The 27,306-nt window shown below is 37.1% G+C and overlaps 1 protein-coding gene across 2 annotated transcripts in view; it reads left to right on the forward strand.

Moving 5' to 3' along the window:
• The window catches only part of SOS1 (son of sevenless homolog 1 (Drosophila)), a 150,054-nt gene that overhangs the window by 70,566 nt on the left and 52,182 nt on the right, over window positions 1-27,306 (forward strand). For both annotated transcript variants that reach the window (XM_006882336.1, XM_006882337.1), the window contains exons 5-8: window positions 1,007-1,216; window positions 7,575-7,718; window positions 21,263-21,373; window positions 21,460-21,558. In XM_006882336.1, coding sequence (XP_006882398.1) covers window positions 1,007-1,216; window positions 7,575-7,718; window positions 21,263-21,373; window positions 21,460-21,558 — 564 coding nt within the window. The remainder of the gene's footprint in view (window positions 1-1,006; window positions 1,217-7,574; window positions 7,719-21,262; window positions 21,374-21,459; window positions 21,559-27,306) is intronic.

The following is a 27,306-nucleotide window of genomic DNA, read 5'->3' on the forward strand; positions in this document are numbered from 1 at the left end:
GTCCAGGGTGAAGGTTGCATAGTGGATTGTACTGGGGGGGGGAGGGATTGTATACCAAAGAAGGAATTTTTCTTTTACTTCTCAGAGAGAGGAGTGAATGGTGGGGGGGGAGGTGGGCAGGGAGAAAAATGCGACAGTGAATGAATGGAAATCCAAAACTTCTCTAAATGTTCATTAAAATTAATTAAAAAAGAGAAGGAAAAAAGGTCTATTTAAAATGAATGTGATTTACTAAATAAAAATGAACATAAAATTCTTTTTTTGAGTACTATGGGCTCACATAGGTAGGAGATGTAAAAGAAATATAAGACAAGGCTCTGGTGTTGGTGGAGGATATTTACATTCATGAAATGAACAGAATACGTATAATATTGTTTGCTCTGTTAAATTGATATGGCAGTTGTAAAAATTAAGAGGAAACAAAGATGAATTTCAAAGAGTAGTAAGAAACATTTTAGAGAAAACAAAACTTGTTTTGATTCACTCCCAACAAATATAGACAAAGAATGCAACTATAAAAAAATAGGAAATGAAGAGGCCCTGAATTAAGGTGGTATTGAAAGAATGTGGAACAGAAAAAACTGAGACAAGATTTGGAGACAAATTAGAATAGATCATAGAGTTAAAGAAACAACACATGGCTAGAACTTGAGATATTTGTGATCGGAGATGTAGAATTCTGTTTTAAAGAAGGTGTAATGAGGGGATAGTAGTGTTATATCTAAGAGTATATACTTGTGGGCCTTGGATGCTAAGGCACAGTTCTTTCTACTTTGTAAAGCTTCAAAAGCATGTGTCTTCGTGATTAAAATATTTACAATTAATCCTTTAACTTTCAAATTGTATTATGTCTCATTTTCATTTATGTATGGAAAAATACAATTTTAAATTAGTAATACAATAAACTTTCAATTAATAAGTTAATTTAAATGCAATTGTATTGTGTATCTGCTTTTTTGTCTTTTAAGAGTTATGTTTTTTATTTTTTATATCTCTGATTGCACAGGTATTGATGGATATGTTTCATCAAGATGTAGAGGATATAAATATATTATCTTTAACTGATGAAGAACCCTCCACTTCAGGAGAGCAAACTTATTATGATTTGGTAAAAGCCTTTATGGCAGAAATTCGGCAGTATATAAGAGAACTAAATCTAATTATAAAAGTATTTAGAGAGCCCTTTGTCTCCAATTCAAAATTGTTTTCAGCTAATGTAAGTATCACTATTATATGTTGTTAAATTTGCCTGACTACTTCAAATTTTAACACTTATATTTTATGGTTGCTAACTTATTAATTTTTTAATTGTTATCTTATGTTGTTGTTGTTAAGTGCCATGGAGTCGCATGCAACTCATAGCGACCCTATGAAGGGGAGTTCTCAACGCTTGGGTGTGTCTCGTCCTCTCTCCAGGTTCATAGGGTTTCCAGTGGCAAGCTATTACGGAAGTGAATGCCGCTCCTACTCACTACATAAATTACATATAATGTAGTGATTATGTATGATCACTTAGTTTCACAAAATGTACAAAAAAATCTAGATTGGACTGATGGAATAAAGGAGGATAGTAACTCACAGAATATTCCTTGTCTTATAAAGAATAAAATTACTTACATAAGTCACAAGCAACTTGACGGCATACAACAACAACAATATAAGTAGAAGATATTTTTATTTATTTTGACTCATTTGTATCACTTAGCCAACATTTCATCAATGCCAACTATATTGGGTACTATGCTTGGCAATAAGGATAAAGAGTTTCTGCTCTCCAGGAGTTCAGTCTATTATAGATAGAAATATCAACTTAAATTGCCGGATACTAAAAAAATCCCAGCAAAATGTCATCAGACTAACTTAATGGGACTGTGCGATATGCTGAGTGAACACAGGTTGTACAAAGTATTTTCATTATACTGGTTCATCAGTTATTCTTGGCTTTGTGGCTACAATTCTAGAATTTACAAGACTGTAAAATTTGGGCATAGGTTTGGCTTATGGCACCAGGAAACATTAAGAAATAAAGAAGTAGGTTGAGAAGGTTGGAAAATTCTGTAGAACTACAAAAACTTAATTGTTGACTTTAAATGGATAAATTTCATGGTATGTAAATTATATTTCAATAGAGTTCTTTAAAAACAAAACTGCAGAGAGAGACAAAGATTTATTAGGTAATGCACAAAAATCAGGAACAATAATATTTTAAAGATTAATAAATTTGTATCATGAAAAACTTACTCTTTTAAAAATATTGTCAGAATAATAAATCACAGACTGAGAAGATATACATGAAATATACATGTTTAAGACTTACTTGTTTGATAATTTCCACATTCTGTTGGATCACCTTTTTTTGTGAATGGGAACAAAAATGGATCTTTAGTCAGCCAAGCAGCTGTCTTCCAAATTTCCTGGCGTAAACAGGAGAGCACGACCAGGGCTGCATCTATTAGCTGAAACATGCCAACTAACAACCAATAGAATGTGGACATTACTGAACAATGTCATTAATATTACATGCAAGCAGAATACTACTGAAGATCATTTAAAAATGGTTTAAACAGTACATGGAAAACTGTCAGAAGTTCAAGCTGGATTTAAAAGAGGCCGTGGTACCAGGGATATTATTGCTAATGTCAGATGGATCCTGGCTGACAGCAAAGAATACCAGAAGAATGTCAGTTGTGCTTTAATGACTATGCAAAGGCATTTGATTGTGTGGATCATAAAAGATTATGATTAGCACTGAGAAGGGGAATCCTAGAACATTTAATTATACTCATGTGAAATCTATACCTAGACTAGCTGTTGTGCAATCTGAGCAAAGGAACACTACATGGTTTAAAATTAAAAAGGGTGTGCATCATAGTTGAATCCTTTCTCCATACCTATGCAATCTTGCTTACTGAAAGAGATCTTGAAGCACTTACTGCAGAAGATCAAAGAATCTCACTTTCAATATGGATTGCATCTCAGTGTCAAGAAAACAGTCTTATCATTGGACTGTAGGCAGCATCATATGTTGTTGTTGTTGTTGTTATGTGCCATCGAGTCGCCTGCGACTCATAATGACCCTATGTACAACAGCCCTAAACTCCACTCTGTCCTGTGCCAGTCGCACCGTCTTTGACACTCCCATCCCAATTATCCCAGTCACTGAATCAATCCACCTCATAGAGGGCCTTCCTCTCCTGCGCTGTCCCTCCACCCTCCCAAGCATGTTGTCCCTCTCCAAGGACCGGACTCTCCTCACAACATGTCCAAAGTATGTGAGACGGAGCCTCAGAATCCTTGCCTCCAAGGAGCCACCCGGTTTAACCCTTTCCAGGACAAATCTGTTTGTTTTCCTAGCAGTCCATGGTATTCTCAATACTCTTCTCCAGCACCACAGCTCAAAGGCATCAATTCTCCTTCTATCCTCCTTGGTCATTGTCCAACTCTCTGATGCATAACAAGTGATTGCGAAGAACATAGCCTGTATCAGACACACCTTAGTCTCCAGAGAGACACCATTGCTCTTCAGTACTTTGGAGAGGTCCCTAACAACAGACTTTCCCATGGCAATGCACCTTTTAATTTCCTGGCTGCTGGTGCCAAGACTGTTGACTATGGAGCCAAGCAAACTAAAGCTGTGTACAATCTCAATCTCTACACCATCCATCCTGATGCTGCCAATTGGTCCAGTGGTGAGAATCTTTGTCTTTTTGACATTGAGCCTCAATCCATATTGTAGGCTGCAGTCCTTGACACTCTGCAGCAGGCACTTCAGGTCCTCTTCAGTTTCAGCAAACAGGATTGTGTCATCCGCATAACGCAGGTTGTTGATAAATCGTCCACCAATCTTGACCCCACATTTCCCCTCATAGAGCCCAGCCTCCCGGATAATCTGTTCTGCATATAGATAGAGAAAATATTGACAATGTCAGCAACTTCATCCTACTTGGATCCACAAGCAGCACCATTGGTATCAACAGTCAGGAGATGAGATATTTTGCACTGGGAAAGTCTGCAGTCAAGAACCTATCCAAATTATTGAGAACAGTGCTGTCAATGGGAGGTCTAAGGTGTTCCTGCTAAGGCTGGTCTTTTCAGTCACTTGCTAATCATCTGCGAGCTGGACAGTGAACAAGGATGACAGAAGAATAATTGATGCCTTTGAATTGTAGTGCTAGAGATGAGTACTGATTGTCCATGGGCTTCCAAAAAAAAACAAACATACATGTCTTAGAGAAAGTGCAGCCAGAATGATCCTTGGAGGCAAAGAAGATAAAACTTTTCTCACATACTTTGGGCATGGTTGGTAGGAGAGGCTCTTCTTTGGAGAGGGGCATCGTGTTTGGAAAGGCAGAAGAGAGAACGACCATCAACAAGATGAATTAACACAGTGATGATACCAGTACTCTTGAGTATGTCAGAGATTGCAAGGCTGAACAGGATCGGACAGTGTTTAGATCTGTTGTTCATAGGGGTTTTGGGGTTCTCATTGACTCAGCAGCACCTAAGAACAACAACAAGACATAAGACAATTTCAAGAAGTAGGACATGATCAAGAACTGGTGATACTGAAGGAAGAAGTCCAAACTGAACAGAAGGCATTGGCAAAAGTGAAGTACCCAGATATTGATAGAATACCAGTTGAGATGTTTCAGCAAACCCATGCAAGTTTGAATGTGCTCACTTGTCAATGCCAAGAAATTTGGAAGACAGCTTCCTGGCCTCCTGACGGGAAAAGATCCATATTTGTTTCCATTCCATAAAAGGAGATCTACCAGAGTGCAGAAATTATTAAAATATAATTAGTATCACACACAAGAAGGATCTTGCTAAAGATTATTTAAAAGTGGCTGTACCAGTGTCTAGAAAAGGAACTGCCAGAAATTCAAGATAGATTCAGGAGAGGTCATGGAATGAGAGATACAATTGATGTCAGATGGGTCATGACTGAAAGTAGAGAATACCAAAAAGATGTTTATTTGTGTTTTATTGACTATGAAAAAGCATTCAACTCTGAGGCTCGTAACAAATTATTAAAAATAAGTAACATTGAGACAAGTGAGAATTCCAGAGCACTGTCATAGGAAACTTGCATATAGACCAAAAAACAATTATTTGAAAGAAGGGAATATTGCCTGGTTTAAAATCATAAAAGATGTACATCAAGGTTGTCACCTTTCTACATATCTAGTATATCTGTATGCTGAACAAATAATTCAAAACCTGACCTATATAAAGAACATGGCATCTTGATTAGAGGAAGACTTATCAACAGCTTACATTATGCAGATGATGCAACCTTGCTTACAGAAAATGAGACAAAGCTTTTACTGAACAAGATCAACACTACACCCTTCAAAGTTTGGACATCAAGAAAACAAAAATCCTCACCACTGAACCAGTAGGCACTGTCATGATAGATGGAAAAAGACTAAAGTTGTCAACAAATTTATTTTAGGTTATGTATTCATTTGTCTTACTTAATGAATCAATAGATGGAGAAATAACTTGAGAAGATGTATTTCTACAAAAGGTGGCCCTGTTTTACTCAGTCAAGAACAAAATTTGGTGTTTTATAGGAACTAAACTTCTTGTTCTTAAAAGGAGCTGAACAGAAGACTTCCAAGGGCATCTTGGGAAGACAAAGCAAAGTATTAGAATGAAATGTGAAAAGAGCTGGAGTCAGAAAATCAAAAGGGAAAAACTCACTTTGCATTTCTTAGGCTGAAGGAACCGAAGAACAAATTAAAACCTCGAGTTGCAGTACTTAAGGATGCTATGGGCAGAATATTGAATGATCCATGAAGCATAAAAAGAAGATGGAAACAGTACTTAGAGTTACTGTACCAAAATGAATTGACTGACACAGAAGAAATTCATGAAATAACATATGATCAAGAGGCAGTGTTGATGAAGGAGGAAGTTTAAGTGGCTCTGAAGAAACTGGCAAAAAACAAGGCCCCAGGAATTGATTGAATACCTATTGATATATTTCAATAAACAGATGCTGCCCTGGATATGCTCACCAGGCTATACCAAGAAATCTTGAGGACAATTATGTGGCCAGAATGGACCAAAAGAGTGTGCAATTATCAAACTGTATCACTAATATCACAGACAAGCAAAATCCTTCTGAAGCACATTTAAAAAAACCACAAAAAACTGGAACAGTACATTGACAAAATATTACCTGAAATATAAGCCAGGTTTAAAAGAGGCGATAGCACTAGGGACATCATTGTCAATGTCAGATGAATCTTGGCTGAAAACAAAAGAACACCAGAGGAATGTTTTTTCTGTGTTTCATTGACTATGCAAAGGAATTTGACTTTGTGGATAACAATAAAGTGTGGCTAACTTTGAGAAGACTGGGAATCTCAGAACACCTGATTGTGCTCCTCTGAAACCTATACTTGGACCAAGAGGCAGTTATCCGAACAGGGAAGAAAACGGTTCAAAATCAGGAAACGAGTGTGTCAGGGATGCATCCTTCTCCATACCTTTTCAGACTGTGTAGAACAGATCATTCAGGGGGGCTGGACATCATGAGGAGGAATATGACATCATGATTGGAGGAAGACTCATCAACAACCTGCGTCATGCAGATGACTCAGTCTTGCTGAAACTGAGAAGGGCCTAAAGCATGTGCTGCTGAAGGTCAAGGACTGTAGTCTGCAATATGAATTCAACATCAAGAAGATGGAAATTCTCACTACTGGTCCAAATGGCATCACCATGATAGATGGAGAAGAGTTTGAGATGGTTAACAGTCTCATCTTGCTCGGGTCCATAGTCAACACTCTTGGCACCAGCAGTCAAGAAGTCAATAGACAAATTGCTTTAGGAAAATCACCTGTTAGGAACTTCTCCAGTCTAGAAACCAAGGTCCATCTGATCCAGGCCATGGCCTTCCCAGTCACTTGTTATGCATCAGAGAACTGGACAATGACCAAAGAGGACATTGAGTTGTGGTACTGGAGACGAGTATTGAACTAGACTGCCAAGAAAACTAACATCTGTTGTGGAGAGGGTGAAGCCAGGCTCTTCCATAGAGGCAAAGATTTTAAGGCTCTATCTCACATCATTTGTGCATGTGACCAGGAGGGACCTGTCCTTGGAGAAGGACATCACCCTTAGAGGGGTGGAGGGACAGCACAAGAGAGGAAGACCGTGGGTGAGATGGATTGACACAGTAATTGGAGTAATGTAGTAATGTAGAGTTCAGAGCTATTGTGCATAGGGTTGCTGTGAGTCATGGTGGACTCAATGACACATAACAACAACCACACTGGAAGAGATTACACTTTTGAGTTCTCATTAAATTGAAAGAGTATAAATGCTTTTGAGAGCACGAAATTGCAAAGTAAACTACTGGTAGAGATAAACCTTTTTTTGTAGATTTTCCATCGTTGCATAATGTGTTCTTGAGTTATCTTCTATTTGTATGTTCAATTATTGACATTTTCCACATCTTTACCATGTTAAAGTTGTTAATTATAAGCTCATATATTGACTTTTATTTATTGAAATATTTTTTATGCTTTTAAAACTGAATTCAATGTTTTCCCTTTCAACAGGATGTAGAAAATATATTTAGTCGTATAGTAGATATACATGAACTGAGTGTGAAGTTACTGGGCCATATAGAAGATACTGTAGAAATGACAGATGAAGGCAGTCCCCATCCATTAGTAGGAAGTTGCTTTGAAGACTTAGCAGAGGTAAGTACTTTCATTTTATACTCTAAAAAAAACCAGTATAAGAGACTGCATTTGAATTTTAATTCTTATTTCTAGCTGAAATCATAGAGTAAGGAAGAACACTGGTTGCTATTTCAAGTACAAAAATAAAGGTTGGTCTTAATAAGGTAGCAGGACTCTGATGACATCATCTGTGGGGGGTTTGTCATCAGCTCTCTGGTAGTTGGAATCCACTAGCTCTACACAAGAAAGATGGGCCATTTCTCATGCAGTTAGTGGCCTTTGATAAACTGCTAGCTATGACTTGGTTCCAACTTCATGGCAATAAAGTGGTAGTGTTGGATGTTTGATTGGTTGTTTTTTTTAAAAAAAATAGTAATTAGAAAAATTCTTAATACTCTGTTCTAACTCAAAGCCTGCTTTATCTATTATTACAATACAGACTTAAGCTTGGACATGATAATTTTAAAATGGGGCCATTAAAAACAGTAAGGCTTTTCAACAAAATAATACATATAGTAGTAGTTTAAGTTTCACCAAAGGACCTATACTCTTGCCCTAACATGTAAAAGTAATGACGTATAAAAACACAACTATGAGATATCATCTCACCCCAGTAAGAATAGCAAAATTTAACAGAACAGCTAACAACAAATGCTGGCGGGGTTGTGGAGAGACTGGAACCCTTATTCACTGTTGGTGGGAGTGTAAAATGGTGTAACCACTGTGGAAAGTGGTTTGGCGCTTTCTCAAAAAGTTGCAAATAGAGATACCATTTGACCCAGCAATTCCATTACTGGGAATATACCCTATAAAGACCATAAATGACATCAAAGCAGATATATGCACACCCATGTTTATTGCGGCTTTATTCACAATAGCAAGGAGTTGGAAACAATCTAAGTACCCATTAACAAATGAATGGATAGAGAAGCTATGGTATATTCACACAATGGAATGCTATGCTGCATTGAAAAACAAGGAACTCTCGCAATATTATTCAAAATGGGTGACCCTGAAGACATTATGCTGAGTAAAAAATCTCAGTCACAAAGAGACAAATATTATACAGTACCACTGTTACAGAATGAGGCTGACATTGGGGTGGGGGTAAGACTGAGAAAAACTGGATATTATGTTTACTGCATTAAAAAAAAAGAATACTTGCCTAATATATATATAAAATTGCTGCAATTTAAATTGCATATGAGTAATTAATGTTCTGTTCCACAATCAGCCTCAGTGCTTTTTTAGACAGCTGATAATGAGTTCTGTATTGTCTCTTTCTATAGATAAAACCAATTTGATACTTGTATATTCCTTTAGGTAAGATCCATGTATATAATAGTCATTTATGTTATTCTGGTTTTCTGTAAAAAAGTTATGAGCAATGAATAAATTATTGATTGGGAAAAAAAACCCTCCTGGAGGGTCAGCTATGGGCTGGTTCTAACTCGACAGTCCACAACAACGACGTTGACAACCCAGGAAGTAAAAAAAAAAAGTAACACACAAAAAAAACCAAACAAAAAAACACAATGGGATTTGCATAATGCTGTCGGGTTGATTCTGCCATTTGGTGGGCTCATTTATTAGCGAGAAGAACAGTTCTCTCGAGTTCTCTGGGCTCTAATCTTTACCTGAGCAGTCCTCCAGACCTGCCTTTTGTGTTGCGGAGGTGGGTTCTAACCATAATTCTGTAGGTTACTAGCTGAATGCAAACCATTTGTGCCTTCCTGGACCTGGAGGATATATAACTGGATTTGCTCAGAGTAGTGAGTTCTGTAAATTGGGTGGTCCCTAAAAACCAGAACAAGGCTTCTTACTCAGAATACCTTCTGTGGCAGAATACTGGGGAAATTGGCCAACTTATTACTAAAGGAAAGATTTGGTAGTAAATTGAGGTGAGGAGGCAAAAACACCATCCTTCAACAATAGCCTAACAAAGTTTCCATGATGCCAGTATGATCACAAGGTCTGAACCCCTAATAGTGATTTTGAGATCACACTCCGATCTAGAAGAGTCACCACAAAGTAATAAGAGAAAAAAAGGGGAAACTGAAAATTAGAAGACTGACACTAAGAAGCTGATAATAAAAAATTTTGAAGTACAAGACAAATTTTAATGCTTAGGATATCTAACAATAAACAATTAGACTGTAAATTCACTTAATATGAAATTAATTTTATACAGTAGACAAAGAATGACTGGAAAAGAAAATTGCTTAGAAAATTGCTCAAAGACATGAGACAATATAGTCTGCTTAAAAAAGACATTGTAAAAGAAAGGCATATGGAAGGGAAAGAGAAACAGGTATCACAACAACTCAAGATATTGATATTATAAATAAAGGCACTGAAGTAAAGATTAATTATGTAATACATGTGTGGTCTTAGTTCAAAGATAAACTTTGTGAACTTAAATTGGAGGAATACCCTGAAAATTTGACACTTTATAAAGATGAGGAATAGGAAAGACCTATTAAAAGAAAAAATATCTACATTGAGACTTTAATACATTACTAGCAAGAGTTCAAGAAAATGATGGAAAAACAGTATTCCTAGTATGTACAATCAATGAAGGACTTGTGTCCAGAGTACAAAAAGAATTCCTGCAAACAAATAAATAGAAAACAAACAATTAGGTTTTGAAAAAGAGAAGAAATAAAAGGTAAAAGATCTGACAGGTTAGGAAAAGGCTCTGACATCACTGGTTCTCATAGAAATGCAACTTAAAACCACAGAGCATTTGGAACTCTACTTTGCAAATAGGGATGAAAATAGTGCGATCACTGGAAAACAATTTGACTTGGCTTCTAAAGCTAAGCATATCAGTTACTCCATGATCCAGCAGGTTTATTCTTCTGCTTATACCATAGAGAAATTAGTGTCCATATTTACCAAATTATGTATTTAAGAATGTTAGTAGCAAGATCACTCTCAATGGGTAATTTGTGGCATATTTATGCAACAGGACATGCACATACACTTATATGAAACTAAGAAAAGGATAAACTGCCAATAAAATGAGCAGTATAATATTGAGAAATATATGAATCAAAATACATACTCTAGAATTCCACTTACAAAAAGTAAAAAAAAAAACCCAAACAAATGTAAAGCTGATCTGTGGGAATAGAGATTAGAAAGGCAGTTGACAAAAGAGTGTGAGGGAGCTTTCTAACATAGTGGCGATATTCTCTTTTCTGATCTCACTGTTGAATTGCATACATATGCAAACATTCATCTAATTGTGGACTTTATATAAGTTATAGCTCAATTTAATAAAAAAAAGAGAGAGGGCAAAAATAGAGAACAAAGTAAAAAATAATTCCAGACATATAATAACAAAGAGAATTTGAACCTTACTTGTAATGGATTTGTGTTGGGATAAAACTGAGTTGCTTAAAGTTATGTGTATACAGCTATATTTTTTTTTTTTAAATCATGTAGGAAAATCAGTGGGACTAAAAATCTACGCATTCCTTATAATGTACAGAGAAGGAGTAAAAACCCTAGTAATGTTTTAGTATTTTCGGTATAATTTTTAAAAAAGGATGCTAAGAAAAGCAGTCATAATTAGAATAAAATAAAAATAGTCACAGTGAACGTGAAATGACATAATTCAAATAAATCTAGTTTTATTACTACTTTAGTATATATTAATTTTATTAAATTACTTAAAATAATTATAGAAATCTCTTTTTCAAAATTCATTTTATCCAAGTTACATCTCTTTATTTTGTGGAAACTTATATCCATCCCTAACTGGTTATAACAAACTACAATTTCTAGTATTACTGTTTCCAGAAAATTTTAGTTGTTAATAGTTGAAGAAGTTGAAATTGAGATATGAGCCAGGAGCCAACTCAAATAATACAGAATGAAATGAAACTATTATGCCACATTACATTTCACAGAAACAAGAACTCAGATCCTAGGATTTTTTGTCAGTATACAGTCTTTCTCTTTAAAAACAATCTGGAATCAATATCGAGAGTAAATGATACATTATTTGGAGGGAGGGTTCTGGTAGTATAGTCTAGGGGGAGCTGAGCTGCTAACCAAAGGCATCTCTCTGGAAGTTTGAATCTGTCAGCAGCTTCCAAGAAAGAGAGATGAGTAGTCACCTGTATGTGATTTACAGCCTTTGAAACTCAGTGGAGTATTGCCATGAATTGCAACTCACTTGGATGCTTTCAGGTTTTTTTGTTTGTTTGTTTTATAAGTGAATATTTTTATTCAAAAGTCCAAATTTGAGTGTTATTAGAGGTCCACGTAGCAGAGAGGCCTTATAAATGTTCCTGCTGTCAGAAAAGTTTCAGCAGGAGTTCAAATTTTTTTTTTTTTAATGTCTTTTCTCTCATAAAGGCTTTTACCACACTCCTCCACTAGATGTCCTCTTCTACTTTCTAGAGTTACCTTTTTGGAAGTAACCTCTTTCATTATTTTCCCAATAGTTTTATACCAAATAATAGAGGATCAAGGCTCTAAATTTTCTGCTGAAATGGAGAAATCCCTTCTTTTTCCTCTGGAATGTCCAAAACCAGGATAGTCTTTTCCTTTAGCGCTAGCCATTCAAATTGTTTACTAATAATTGATGATACGGATGAGGATAGTATTGTTTGTTGTGTTGATTTTTTTGTTTGTTTTAGTAAAACTTTACAGAGACTTTGGATTTCCATTCATACATTGTTGCATGCTTTCCTCCCTACCCACCCCACCCCCCAGTTCACTTTTCTCTTTAAAGAAAAAGAAGGGGGGGGGAATTCTTCATTGTTATATAATCCTCCCACCAAAAATCCGCTTTACTGTGCAGCTCCTATTCTGGACTCTTGTCATGAAAATAATACTTAATCATATATTTCTTTTAAACAATTCTCTCCCTCATCTGTTTCATTGCCGTATACATCATTTATCCCCTCTTTTCTTAAATTTCCCCCAACCCTGATATCAGTCCTATTTTACAGGGGTGGCACTTTGCAGTATTTGTCCTTTTGTGACTGAGATATTTCACTCAGCATAATATTCTCCAGAGTCACCCATTTTGTATACTGTTTCATGAGTTCCTTCTTTTTTTTTTTTTGTATTCTTTAGTACTTTATAGAGATCTTTGTTCCCCCTGGATTTCCATTCATTCATTGTTGCACTTTTCTCCCCTCCGAACCCTTCCCCCTAGTACACTACCCTCTTGAAAAAGTAAAAGAAAAATTCTTTCATTGTTTTACAATCCCTCCTCCCAGGTCCACTCCACTATACAGCCTTTGCTCTGGACTCCTGTCATGACAAAAGTACCTAATAACATAGCCCTCTTAAACAGTTTTCTCCCTCATCTGTTTCAATGCAGTGTACATTATTGAACCCATCTTTCTCAGTCTCCCCCAACCCTGAGGTTAGTCCTGTTTTACAACAGTGGCACCATGCAGTATTTGTCCTTTTGTGACTGAGATACTTCACTCAGCATAATGTCCTCCAGGGTCACCCATTTTGAATAATATTGCATGAGTTCCTTGTTTTTCAATGCAGCGTAGTATTCCATTGTGTGAATATACCACAGCTGTATCCATTCATTTGTTGATGGGCACTTAGATTGTTTCCAACTCCTTGCTATTATGAAAAAAGTTGCGATACACATGGGTCTGCATATATCTGCTTGGGTGGCAGTTATGGTCTCTTTGGGGTATATTCCCAGTAGTGGAATTGCTGGGTCAAATGGTATCTCTATTTGCAACGTTTTGAGAAAGTGCCATACCACCTTCCCCAGTGGTTGCACAATTTTACACTTCCACCAACAGTGAATAAGGGTTCCAGTTTCTCCACAACCTCACCAGTATTTGTTGCTTGCTATTCTGTTAAATTTTGCAATTCTGACTGAGGTGAGATGGTATCTCATACTTGTTTTGATTTATGTGTCTCTTAGAGCTAGGGATTTTGAACATTTCTTCATGTGCTTGTTAGCCATCTGAATGTCTTCTCTGATGAAGTGTCTGTTCATATCCTGTGTCCATTTTTCTATTGGATTATTTACCTTTATCTTCTTGTGGTGCGTAAGTATTTTGTAAATTCTGGATATAAGTCCCTTATCTGATATGTCATTACCAAATACTTTTTCCCAGTCTGAGGCTTCCCTTTTTATCCTGTTGGAGAAGTTTTTGGATGTGCTTAGGGATTTGATTCTTACAAGGTCCCCATTCATCTATTTTATCTTCTCCTGGTTGTAGGTGAGTTCCTTCTTTTTTAATGCAGTATAGTATCCCGTTGTGTGAATAGATCACACTTTCTCTATCCATTCATTTGTTGATGAGCACTTGGATTGTTTCCGACTCTTTGCTGTTTTGAACAGAGTTGCATTAAACGGGTGTGCATATATCTGCTTGGGTGGCAGTTACAGTTTCCTTAGGTTATATTCCCAGTAGTGGAATTGCTGGGTCAAATGGTATTTTTATTTGCAACTTTCTGAGACCACATCATGCTCCCTTCCATAGTGGTTGCACCATTTTACACACTACCAACAGTGGATAAGGGTTCCAGTTTCTCTACAACCTTGTCAGCATTTGTTGTTTACGGCTCTTTTGAATTTTGCTATTCTTACTGGGATGATATCTCATAGTTTTGATTTGCATCTCTCTTAGAGCTAGGGATTTTGAGTACTTCTTCATGTGTTTGTTTACCATCTGAATGTCATCTTTTGTGTGAAGTGTCTGTTCATATCGTTTGCCCAGTTTTCATTTGTGTTGTTTTCCTTTATCTTGTTGTGGTGCTCGATGATTCTAGAAATTCTAGATACAAGTCCCTTATCAGACATGTCATTGCCGAATATTTTTTTCCAATCTGTGTCTTCCCTTTTTACCCTGTTGGAGAAGTTTTTAGATGTGCAGAGGGGTTTTATTCTCAGAAGGTCCCATTCATCTGTTTTATCTTCTTCTGGTTGTAGGTTTTTCAGGATACTTAGACAACTGTTCATGTTGTGGATTAGGGCTTCTAGAGTTCTTCCAAGCTGTTCTCTAATGAAGTGTATAATCCTTGATTTTAGTCCTAGGTCCTTGATCCACATTGGAGTGATTTTTGTGTATGGTGTGATGTGTGGATCTTACTTGAGTTTTCCTTGGATAGTTTTCCAATTTTGCCATCACCGTTTGTTTAAAATGCTTTTGTTTCCCCACTTAACTGATTTCATCTCCTTGTAAAAAAATCAGTTGTCCTTAGGTAGAAGAGCTGATTTAGGGGTTCTCAATTCTATTTCATTGATCTATGTGTTTGTTGTTGTACCACACTGTCTTGACCACCACGGCAGTGTAGTAGGATTTGGAATCAGGAAGTGAGATGCTTCCTACCGTGTTTCTCTTTTTAAAGAGTGCTTTGCTTATTCAGAGCCTCTTTCCATTCCAAATGAAACTGGAGATTGCTCTTTGTATTGGGATTGCATTAAAAGTGTAAATTGCCTTTGGTAGTATTGTCATTTTCATAATATTAAGTCTTCCTATCCAAGAAAAAGGTATATTCTTCCATGTCTCTAGGTCTCTTTTTGTTTCTTTGTTTTTTTAAATTTTTTTCTCTTTTTGTTTCTTGTAGTAATGTTTCATAATTTTCTGGTTATATTTACTCCCAAGTATTTAATCTTGTGCTTAGCTATTGTGATGAGTATTGTTTTTCTTAGCTCCAGTTTTGTATTCTCTTTGTCACTGTAGAAATATCCAATCTACTTTTGTATGTTTATCTTATATCCTGCCACTTTGCTGAATTGGTCAACTATGTCCAATAGTTTTCTTGCTGCATATACTATCATATCATCTGCATAGAGAGATAATTTTGCTCCTCTTTGCCAATTTGGATAGGTATTATTTCCTTTTCTTGTCTACTTGTTATTGCTAAGACTTCCAATACAATATTGAATAGGAGAGGTGAAAGTGGGCATCCTTGCCTAGTTCCTGTTCTTAAAGGGAATGCCTTTAATCTCTCTCCATTGAGAACAATGTGGGCTCTTGTGTTTGTATATATACTTTTTACTATGTTGAGGAAGTTCCCCTCTAATCCTATTTTGTTGAGTGTTTTAATCAGAAAAGGGTGTTGGATTTTATCAAAGGTCTTTTCTGCATCAATTGATAGGATCATGTGGTTCTTGTTCTTTGCTTTGTTAATGTGATGAATTACACTGATTGTTTTTCGAAAGTTGAACCATCCTTGCATACCTGTTATGAATCCCACTTGGTCATGGTGAATTATTTTTTTGATATATCGTTGGATTCTATTGGCCAGGATTTTATTCAGGATTTTTGCATCTATGTTCATGAGAGGTATTGACCTGTAGTTTTTTAGTTTGGTGGTGTTTTTATCTGGCTTTGGTATCAAAGATATGTTTGCTTCATAGAATGAGTCTGGGATAATTTTATCTTTTCTATTTTCTGAAATAGTTTATGTAGAATTGGTGACAGTTCTGTGAATGTTTGCTATAGTTCACTTGTACAACCATCTGATCCAGAACTTTTTTTGGCTGGAAGTTGTTCTATTATATTTTCAGTTTCTTCATTTGTAATGGATCTATTCAGGTGTTCAATTTCAGTTTGTGTCAGTTTAGGTAGGTTGTAGTTTTCTCAGTATTTTTTCATTTCCTCTAGGTTTTCATACTTGAGTCTAGTTTTTCATAATATTCCATTGTTAGCCTTTTTATTTCAGGTGGTTCTGTTGTGACATTGCCCATTTCATTCTTTTTTTTTTTTGTTACTTTTTGTATGTGTACTGTCAAATTGGATCTGACTGGTATAGGAGGAGATTGTCTCTCCTTCTTCAGCAGAGCATCTGGTGGATTTGAACCCAGTACCTCTGTAATTGCAGTGCACCTTCTTGCCACTAGGCCACCAGAGCTCACCTGCCCATTTCATCTTTTATTCAGACTATTTGTGTCTTTTCTTTCATTAGTTTTGCTGGTGGTTTGTTGATTTTATTGACCTTTTCAAAGAACCAATTCCTAGTTGCTGTTTTCATTTGTTTTTCTGTTTCCTATTTCATTTATTTCTGCCCTAATTTGGAAACTACAGAACAATCTCACTGATTTCACATGCAAGCAAGATTTTACTGAAGATTATCCAAAAACGACTGGAACGGCACATCAACAGAGAACTACCAGAAGTCCAGGCTGGGTTTAGAAGGGGTCGTGGTACTAGAGATATTGTAGCTGATGTTAGATGGATCTTGGCTGAAAGCAGGGAATACCAGAAGAATGACTATCTGTGTTCATTGACTATGCAAAGGCATTTGACTGTGTAGATCATAACAAACTATGGCTGACTCTGAGAAGAATGGGAATCCCAGAACACTTGATCGTTCTAATGCGAAACTTATACTTGGACCAGGAGGCAGTCGTCAGAACAGAGCAAGGGAACACTGCATGGTTCAAATTTGGAAAGGGCGTACGCCAGGGATGCATCCTATCTCCATACCTTTTCAACCTATATGCAGAACAGATTATCCGGGAGGCTGGGCTCTATGAGGAGAAATGTGGGGTCAAGATTGGTGGACGATTTATCAACAACCTGCGTTATGCGGATGACACAACCCTGCTTGCTGAAACTAAAGAGGACCTGAAGCGCCTGCTGCAGAGTGTCAAGGACTGCAGCCTACAATATGGATTGAGGCTCAATGTCAAGAAGACAAAGATTCTCACCACTGGACCAATCGGGAGCATCAGGATGGATGGTGAAGAGATTGAGATTGTACACAGCTTTAGTTTGCTTGACTCCATAGTCAACAGTCTTGGCACCAGCAGCCAGGAAATTAAAAGGCGCATTGCCATGGGAAAGTCTGCTGTTAGGGACCTCTCCAAAGTACTGAAGAGCAATGGTGTCTCTCTGGAGACTAAGGTGCGTCTGATACAGGCTATGGTCTTCGCAATCACTTGTTATTCATCAGAGAGTTGGACAATGACCAAGGAGGATAGAAGGAGAATTGATGCCTTTGAGCTGTGGTGCTGGAGAAGAGTATTGAGAATACCATGGACTGCTAGGAAAACAAACAGATTTGTCCTGAAGAGGGTTAAACCTGGTGGCTCCTTGGAGGCAAGGATTCTGAGGCTCCGTCTCACATACTTTGGACATGTTGTGAGGAGAGACCGGTCCTTAGAAAGGGACATGATGCTTGGGAGGGTGGAGGGACAGCGCAGGAGGGGAAGGCCCTCTATGAGGTGGATTGATTCAATGACTGGGATAATTGTGATGGGAGTGTCAGAGACAGTGCGATTGGCACAGGACAGAGTGGCGTTTAGGGCTGTTGTACATAGGGTCGCTATGAGTCACAGGCGACTTGACGGCACATAACAACAACAACAACTACAATTTTTATAATTTCTGTTCTTTTAGAGGGTGTCTGATTTTCTTGCTGTTCTTGGGTTGGACAGTCAGTGGTCTTTTTTTTTGCTGCCTTTTGATGTGTTTATTTATTGCTATAAATTGACCTCTGGTTACTGGTTTGGCTGTATCCCAGAAGTTTTGGTAAATTGTGTTTTCATTGTGATTTGTTTCATGAAACATTTTCATTTCAGTTTTTATTTCTTCTAGTACCCACTCACGTACAAGCAAAGTTTTATTCTACTTCCAAATGTATGGTTGTTTCTCCTTTATCCTCTTGTTAATAATTTCTAATTTTGTAGCATTGTGGTCTGAGAAGATGCTCTGTATTATTTCTATGTTTTTTAACTTATTGATGTTTGCCTTGTGACCTAAAATACGATCTATTCTCGAGAACATTCCATGCACATTGGAGAAGAAGGTCTACTGTGGGGTTTTTTTGGTACGTTTGTCTATAAATTCCTATGAGATTGAGTTGGTTTATTGTGTGGTTTAATTCTTCAGAATTTTTATTAAGTTTTTTTCTGGTAGTTCTATCTTTTCTTGTATAGAAGTCTCCAACTACTATAGTGGTTTTGTCTTATTTCCTTTTTCAGTTTTGTTAATGTTTATTTTATATATTTTGCAGGTCTACCATTTAGTGCATAGACATTTATTATTGTTATGTCCACTGGTTCTGTTGACCCTTTAAGCATTATGTAGTGACCTTCCTTGTCTTTTGTGATGGTTTTTGCATTGAAATTTATTTTATCAGAGATTAATATTGCTACTTCTGCTTTTTTCTGGTTGCCATTTTCTTGATATATTTTTTCCCTTTTTTTTTTTTTTAGTCTTTATCTTCAGTTTTTAGGTTTGTCTCTTGTAGACAGCATATTGATGAATTTTGTTTTTATTCAATCTGCTGTTCTTTTTCTCTTCAGTGTGCATTTAAACCATTCACATTCAGTATGATTATTGAGAGGCACGATTTATTGCTATCATTGTGTAGAGTTCTTTTTGGTGTTGTTGCTAGTTACTTTGTCCATCATGCTTCCTGTGGTACCTCTGTTAGAAAGATGTCTCTCAGTGTTTCCTGCAATGTTGGTCTTGTTTTACAAACTCTCTTAGGTTCTGTTTTTCTGGGAATATCTTGATCTTTCCTTCGTATTTGATGGACAGTTTCGCTGGGTACAATATTCTTGGTTGACCATTGTGTTGAGTGTTAGATATATGTCATTCAGCTGTCTTCTTGCTCACATGGTTTCTGCCAAGAAATCAGCATTTAATCATACCTGCTCTCCTTTATCAGTAATTCTTTGTTTCTCCCACACTGCTTTCAGGATTCTCTCCTTATCTTTGGTTCTGGCAAATTTGACTAAGATATGCGTTGGTGTTTTTCTTTTGGGGTCTATTCTATATGGTGTTCACTCAGCGTCTGGAGTATACATTCTCTCATTCTTCATTATGTCTGGGAAGTATTCTTCTAGTAAGTCTTCCACAACTTTTTTTGTTGCCTTTACTTCTTCCTATTCTGGGATTCTGATGATGTGCAAGTTCTTTCTCTTAATGGTACCTCACATTATTCTTAGGTTTTCTTCTTTTTCCTTCCTTTTTTGAATCTGCATTTTGCTCTAGCAGGTCAGTGGTAACAATTCTATTTCACTGATTCTGTGTTCCATCTCTTCAGCTCTGTTCATGCATCCTTCCATGTTATTTACAGCATCTGGAACATTAATATTTTGGATCACAATTTCTTATTTTTCCAGAGCCTCTAATGCCTCGTTTCTTTTGTCTGCATTGTTTTGGATTTTTTTTTAAGCTCCTCCTGGTTTTTGGTTGTAGTCTCCTATAATTCTTCAAGTTTGTCTTTCACCCATTGAAAATATTCAGTCAGTGTTCGTTTAAATTCTGTGTCTGAATGGTCCATCAGACTTGCTGGCTTCAGGAGATCAGTTGATACTGTGTCACTTTTTAGAGGTGACATCTTGCTTTGCGCTTGTGTGGTAGCCTGCTTCTTTAATGGCATTGTTATAGTAGAATTTTTCATGCCTGAGGCAATGATAGGTTTTTGATCTGAAGTCACTGAGGAGAGGTGGGCAGCATGTGGTGATAGCCTGATGTGGCGCATTCAGGTGGGTATGGAATGTTGGGGGTGGCCAGCCGGCACAGAGCACCAGTGGTAGGTGGCAGGGCCGGGTGCTGGATGTGTGTGCCAGCATTGGGTGCGGGCACTGGAGGTGCCTGGCACATGCACAGACGCATGCCAGGCAGGAGTACATAGAATCCCAGCTGATCGAGGAAGTGTGAGACCTTACTCAAATTCAGGCTTTTAAACTAGTTTCCTGGTGGGCCGGGTTCCCAAGGGTAGTATTGTTTTATAGAATGTCAGTAAATGGCTGTGCCACATTCCAGCTGCACTGAGTTCTGGCAGCACCATCTTCCTGAGAATAGTATTGTTATAGAATGTCAATAAATGTCCACAAGCAAGAAGTAACCAGGAGAAAACTAAATGTCTGCTACTAATATTCTGAATATTTACACTATACCAGATTTTCAATAGCTGTGTCCTTGAATGTTCATGTGTCCATGGTTTGTTTTCCAGAGCCAAAAGTGTGCTCTTTTTTAAAGTAAATCATTCTCTCTCTCTGTGTCTCTCTTGTATAGGAAATGTTTTATATCATAGTTTTTTTTAATTGTTGCACTTTATTCCCCCCTTCTCTCCATACTCCCTCAGTCCTGTCTGCAATGTACTCCTTGTTTCAAATTATTGTCATGCAGTATGCTTGTTTTTATAGTCCAACTTTGAGGATTATGATTGTTTGTTCTGTCGAGTTATAAGTGACTTACAGCTTATGATCCAGTGGGTTTTCAGAGGCAACAAATCACATGGGAGGAGATGGTGTATCCTTCTCCGTGGGGACAACTGGTGGTTTCAAACCATGTGCTGTTGCGAAGCAGCCCAGCTACTTACCACTAGGCCACAAGAGCTACCTACTTTGATGATGGGTATCATATGTGGGAATCTCATTACTTATCAGAAAGAATGTATTTAATCTTTTTCTTGAGAATAGTACTTGTTCTATTAAAATTCCAATTAATCATAATTTTAGAGACTTTAAATATATAATTGTACAGGTATAAGTGTGCCTATCATTTAATCTCTATTTGTAATTTAATCTTTGTACTTATAGTAGTGGATCACTTTTGCCCTGAATTTCTTGTATTTCACTTTTTTTGCTTTCTAAGGAGCTGGCATTTGATCCGTATGAATCATATGCTCGAGATATTTTGCGGCCTGGTTTTCATGATCATTTTCTTAGTCAATTATCTAAGCCTGGAGCAGCACTCTATTTACAGGTATGGTAATTTTTCAGTTAAGATATACAGTATCTGAAAAATAAACTTAGAGATAAAACAAAAACCTAACCTACTTTGTTTTCTAGTCAATAGGTGAAGGTTTCAAAGAAGCTGTCCAGTATGTTTTACCCAGGCTGCTGCTAGCCCCTGTTTACCACTGTCTACATTATTTTGAACTTCTGAAGGTAAAACAACTTACTGATATTTTTAAATACTTAAATTTAAATAATTTTTAAAAAATTAATCATTCGTAAATTATTATGAGAGTACCCATACACGTCAGTATATATTAATTTTTTTCTACTGGTTAAGAAGCAAATATAAATAAATCTGAATAAAAACAATGCATCTTCTCTAGCATTAATAATGAATTCTAAAGCAATTCTCATATAATTACTCTTTGTCCTTAATTTTTGTTTATATGGTTGATTCACTAGACATACCCTTGGATTTAGGTATCTTAAGTCTCCATTTTAGGATCTTGCTAGGTTAAGGGACTCAGATAAGGGACCCAGTATAGGATCGTTGTTATGTGCCATTGAACTGGAACTGACTCATAGCTGACCCTCCAGTAAGTTTCCAGCTGTAAATGACACAGGAGGAGATAGCCCTTCTTTTTGCCTTGGAGCTACTGGTAGATTTGAACTACCTGTCTTTGAATTGACAGCACAACTCCTTATCCACTAGACCATTAGAGTTCCCTAGTGTGGGGAGAAGGCCTAAGAAATGAAGGTTAATTCAACTAATTTTCACAGCTTAAGTTTTCAACTCTCCACAAAACTGCTTGTAAGTACTTTACAATTGGTGAATTATGGATAACCTTAGTAGAACCTTTCCATTGTCACAGTTCTAAACACTTTAATGTATTTATCCCTACCTTACACTGAAATTAACTAAGGAAAGTGAGATATTTAGTCTGTGGAAATTTTGTTTTCATAGTGTAGCATAAATGAATTTGTATTTCCATATCAAATGAAGTCTCTTTTGGATTATAAATAATATATTCTACTATAAAATATCAATGTGAGGTGATATGATAAGGCCTCCTATTTAAAAACCCTTTTTGGTCAGCATTGTGGCACTGGAAACCAGTTAGAAAGTCATCTATAGGAGCTGGTTCTACAGAAGCTGTTGGCTGGGATTGGTGAGCAATATGGTGGAATGTTGATTCACTAAGGGGAGTGAGGCGATGTGATAAGGCAAAATGCAAGCTTGGAAGCAGGAGTGGGATCCACTTCTAAAATGGCTTGCCTCTGGAAACTCTACATGGAGAAAAAAAACAAAGTTATACAAGTGTTCAGGTCTTTCATTCATAGGGTCACTATGAGTCATCCACAATTCAGTGGTACTTAACAACAATAACAACGATAACATACAGAGAGCTATGTTGGCCTAATAGACAGAAAGTTATGCTACCAGGCTTAAAGTGGGTAATTTTAATCTGTGGCCCTCAGGCCTGATTTAAATTACTTTTTTGTCAAACATTCTTCTACGTGGCATAGCACCGGTCTGTGCATTTCTGTACAGAGGTAACTTGTGGTTGTTGTGATGCTAAACACAGTGACACTGATGTGCCAAATGCAATCAAGGTTACCCATGGTGGACAGTGTTTAGTGGATCTTCCTGATTAAAACAAGCTTGGAAGCAGGAATGGCATCCACTTCCAAAATGGCTTGTCTCCTGAAACTCTGTGAACATGGAGAAATGATCAAAGTTATACAAGTATTCAAGTCTTTTGTCCATAGGGTTGCTTAGTCGTCTACGACTCAACAGCACTTCACAGTCACAACAACATAAAATAGCAAAGCATCTTTTAAAAAATTGAAGTAATCTATTTACTTTAAATAATTAACTAGCCTCAAAAATAAAATTCTTATTAATACAATACTATTTTCACTTTTAATTTATCATTTTATTAAAGAAAATCTGTTTAATAATGTAACTTTGCACAGACAGCATATTTTACTAGAGATATTTATAGTTGTAAAAAGAGATGACATGATCTTTCTAATGAACCTGTGAAAGAAGTCTTCTGAATTTAGCAAACAGGAGTGACTGTCATGCATATATTTTTCTTTCATTTTCCCAGGCCTCTTTGTATTGTAGTAATTTGGATTGTAGCTAGTTCTCCAATAGAGAGACTGGAAAAAGACTAAGCTAGTTAAAGGGTAATGTTTAGCACTTAGTCTTAGCTTTTACAAACAGTATGCCATTGAAGATCTTTAGTCATATATGATATTTCTTTTAAGAAAATAATCAAGAATAATTTTACATAAAATAATACTTTACAAGCAATTTATTGTAACAAACCATAGTCAAAATTGGACATTTGCAAGCAAGTTTATTATCTAGAAATACGTATATTTAAAAAATAGTTTCTGTGTCTCAAAAATACTCTGTCACCTGAACCTGTAATGCAGTTCTGAATGATTTAAAGGCTATATGAAACCTCAAAGCAGTTACTAATTTATAAATAAGAAAATGAAGCTTGATGAATATTTGGAAGCCTGTACAACTCAAAAATAGTAATAATATAGAAGAAATTATTTACTCCCCAAGTGCAGACAATTTAAATTTTTTAAAACTGTTACTTGTCATAGAATTTTCTCAGTGCATCATTCAACAATTTAAACGATTTCTACTGGTTTCATCATGTGTGTACTTGTTTTATATTTCTAAGTTACATTGTAAAATTAATGGTATATTGGGCAGGAAACTTGCAAGTTTATGCTACAGACTCTGAACACTTCTAAGTTTCGCTCCTGTTTGTACTTTAATTTGTGTTTGCCAGTATATTGGTTAATTAAATATTTTTGTTGAGTCATTTTCAAACTGTGTTCTATGGAATGTGAGTTGCACGGGATATTCTATTGAGGGGTGGTTGTTTAGTGGTTAAACATGTTTAAGGAATGTTGTTAGATGCCATTGAGCCAACTACAACTCATAGTGACCATATGAACAACAGATATGAACCCTACCCTATCCTGTGCCATTCTTATTGTCTCTAATATGCTCAAGTCCATTGTTAACAGTTGCTGTGTCCTTCTGCCTTGTTGAAGGTCTTCCTCTTTTTCTCTGACCCTTCACCTTTCTCAACATGATGTCTTTTTCTTTTTTCCTTTATATTTTATTAATTTTAATGAATGTTTGCAGAGATTTTAGATTTCCATTCATTCATTGTTACACTTTTCTCCCTGCCCACCCCTCCCCCCCAGTTCACTCCTCTCTGAAAAGTAAAAGAAACATTCTTTCATTGGTATACAGTCCCTCCCTTCTCCCCCCTCCCGCAGTACACTTCACTATGCAACCCTCATTCTGGACTCTTGTTGTAACCATAATTCCCAATCATATATCACTTTTTAAACTGTTCTCTCCATCATCTGTTTCAGTGTAGTATATATAACTTATCCAATTTTTCTGTCTTACCCCAACCCTGATGTCAGTCCATTCTATAACAGTGGCACTATGCAGTAGTTTTCTCTTTTGTGACTGAGGTATTTCACTCAGCATGTCCTCCAGGTTCACCCATTTTCAATAATACTGTATGAGTTCCTTGTTTTTCAATGTAGCATAGTATTCCATTGTGTGAATATACCAGAGCTTCTCTATCCATTAGTTTGTTGATGGGCACTTAGGTTGTTTCCAACTCTTTGCTATTGTGAACAAAGTCACAGTAAGCATGGGTGTGCATATATCTGCCTGGGGGACAGTTATGGTTTCTTTAGGGTATATTCCCAGTAGAGGAATTGCTGGGTCAAATGGTATTTCTATTTGCAACTTTTTGAGAATGTGCCATACTGCCTTCCATAGTGGTTGCACCATTTTACACTCCCACCAAGAGTGAATAAGGGTTCCAGTTTCTCTGCAACCTCTCCAGCATTTGTTGTTTGCTCCTCTGTTGAATTTTGCTATTCTGACTGGGGTGAGATGGTATCTCATAGTTGTTTTGATTTATGTCTCTCTTAAAGCTAGGGATTTTGAACATTTCTTCATGTGTTTGTTAGCCATTTGAATGTCGTCTTTGGTGAAGTGGCTGTTCATATCCTGTGCCCATTTTTCAGTTGGGTTATTTACTTTATCTTGTTGTGGTACTCGAGTATTTTATAAATTCTAGATATAAGTCCCTTTTCAGACATGTCATTACCAAATATTTTTTCCCAATCTGTGGCTTTCCTTTTTACTCTGCTGGAAAAGTTTTTAGATGTGCATAGGGATTTGATTCTTAGAAGGTCCCATTCATCTATTTTATCCTCTATTGGCAAAGAGTAGGTGAGGTTATCCCTGTATGCAGATTATATGACAGTATACTTAGAAAACTCGATTGACTCAGCAAGAAAACTACTGGACGTGGTTGACCAGTTCAGCAAAGTGGCAGGATACAAGAACAACATAAAAAAATCAATTGGATTTCTCTACAGTGACAAAGAGAAAACAGAACTGGAGCTTAGAAAAACAATACCCTTCACAATTGCTGATCACTAGATTAAATACCTGGGAGTAATCTAACCAGAAGCACAAAGGATCTATTCAAAGAAAATTATTAAATGTTACTACAAAGAACAAAAAAAGACCTGGAGAAGTGGAAGTATATCCCTTGCTCATGGATAGAACGACTCAATATTGTGAAAATGACAATACTACCAAAGGCAATTTACACATTCAGTGCAATCCCAATACAAATACCAATTCCTTCTTCAATGAGATGGAAAAGGCACTATCCAATTTCATTTGGAATGGAAAGAAGACCAGAATAAGCAAAGCACTTCTTGAAAAGAGAAATAAGGTAGGCACATCACTCCCTGAGTTCAAAACCTACTACACTGCCGTGGTGGTCAAGACACTGTGGAACTGCTATAATAACAGAGATATAAATCAGTGGAGTGTTGTTGTTATTATTGTTATGTGCAGTTGACTCACTTCCGACTCATAGCGACCCTATTTACAACAGCCCTAAAGCCTGCTCTCTCCTGTGCCCATCATACTGCCTCCGACACACCCATCCCGATTACCCCAGTCACTGAATCAATCCCCCTCATAGAGGGTCTTCCCCTCCTGCGCCGTCCCTCCACCTTCCCAAGCATGATGTCCCTCTCCAAGGACCGGTCCCTCCTTACAGCATGTCCAAAGTATGTCAGATGAAGCGTCAGAATCCTTGCCTCAAAGGAGCAGCCCAGTTTAACCCTCTCCAGGATGACTCTGTTTCCCTAGCAGTCCATGGTCCATTCAATACTCTTCTCCAGCACCACAGCTCAAAGGCCTTAATTCTCCTTCTATCCTTCCTCGTCATTGTCCAACTCTCTGACGTATAACAAGTGATTGCTAAAACCATGGTCTGTATCAGATGCACCTTAGTCTCCAGAGTGACACCACACTTTCCCATTGCAATGTTGTTGTTGTTATGTGCCGTCGAGGCGACTCATAGCGACCCTGTGTACAACAGCCTTTACTCCACTGTCCTGTGCCAATCGCACCATATCCGATACACCCATCCCAACTTCCCCAGTCACTGAATCAATCCACCTCATAGGAGGCCTTCCCCTCCTGCGCTGTCCCTCCACCCTACCAAGCATGATGTCCCTCTCCAAGGACCAGTCCCTGCTTCCAGTATGTCCAAAGTATGTTAGACAGAGCCTCAGAATCCTTGCCTCCAAGCAGCCGCCCGGTTTGACCTTTCTCAGGATGAATCTGTTTGTTTTTCTAGCAGTCCATGGTACCCTCAATACTCTTCTCCAGCATCACAGCTCAAAGGCATCAGTTCTCCTTCTATCCTCCTTAGTCATTGTTCAGCTCTTTTAATTTCCTGGCTGCTGTTGCCAAGAGTGTTTACTGTGGAGCCAAGCAGACTAAAGTTGTTAACAATCTCCATCTTTTCATCATCCATCCTGATGCTGCCATTTGGTCCAGTGGTGAGAATATTTGTCTTCTTGATACTG

The sequence above is a fragment of the Elephantulus edwardii genome, unplaced genomic scaffold (assembly GCF_000299155.1).
Source record: "Elephantulus edwardii isolate Elephantulus edwardi_28Jun2011 unplaced genomic scaffold, EleEdw1.0 scaffold00019, whole genome shotgun sequence".
Lineage (NCBI taxonomy): Eukaryota > Metazoa > Chordata > Mammalia > Macroscelidea > Macroscelididae > Elephantulus > Elephantulus edwardii.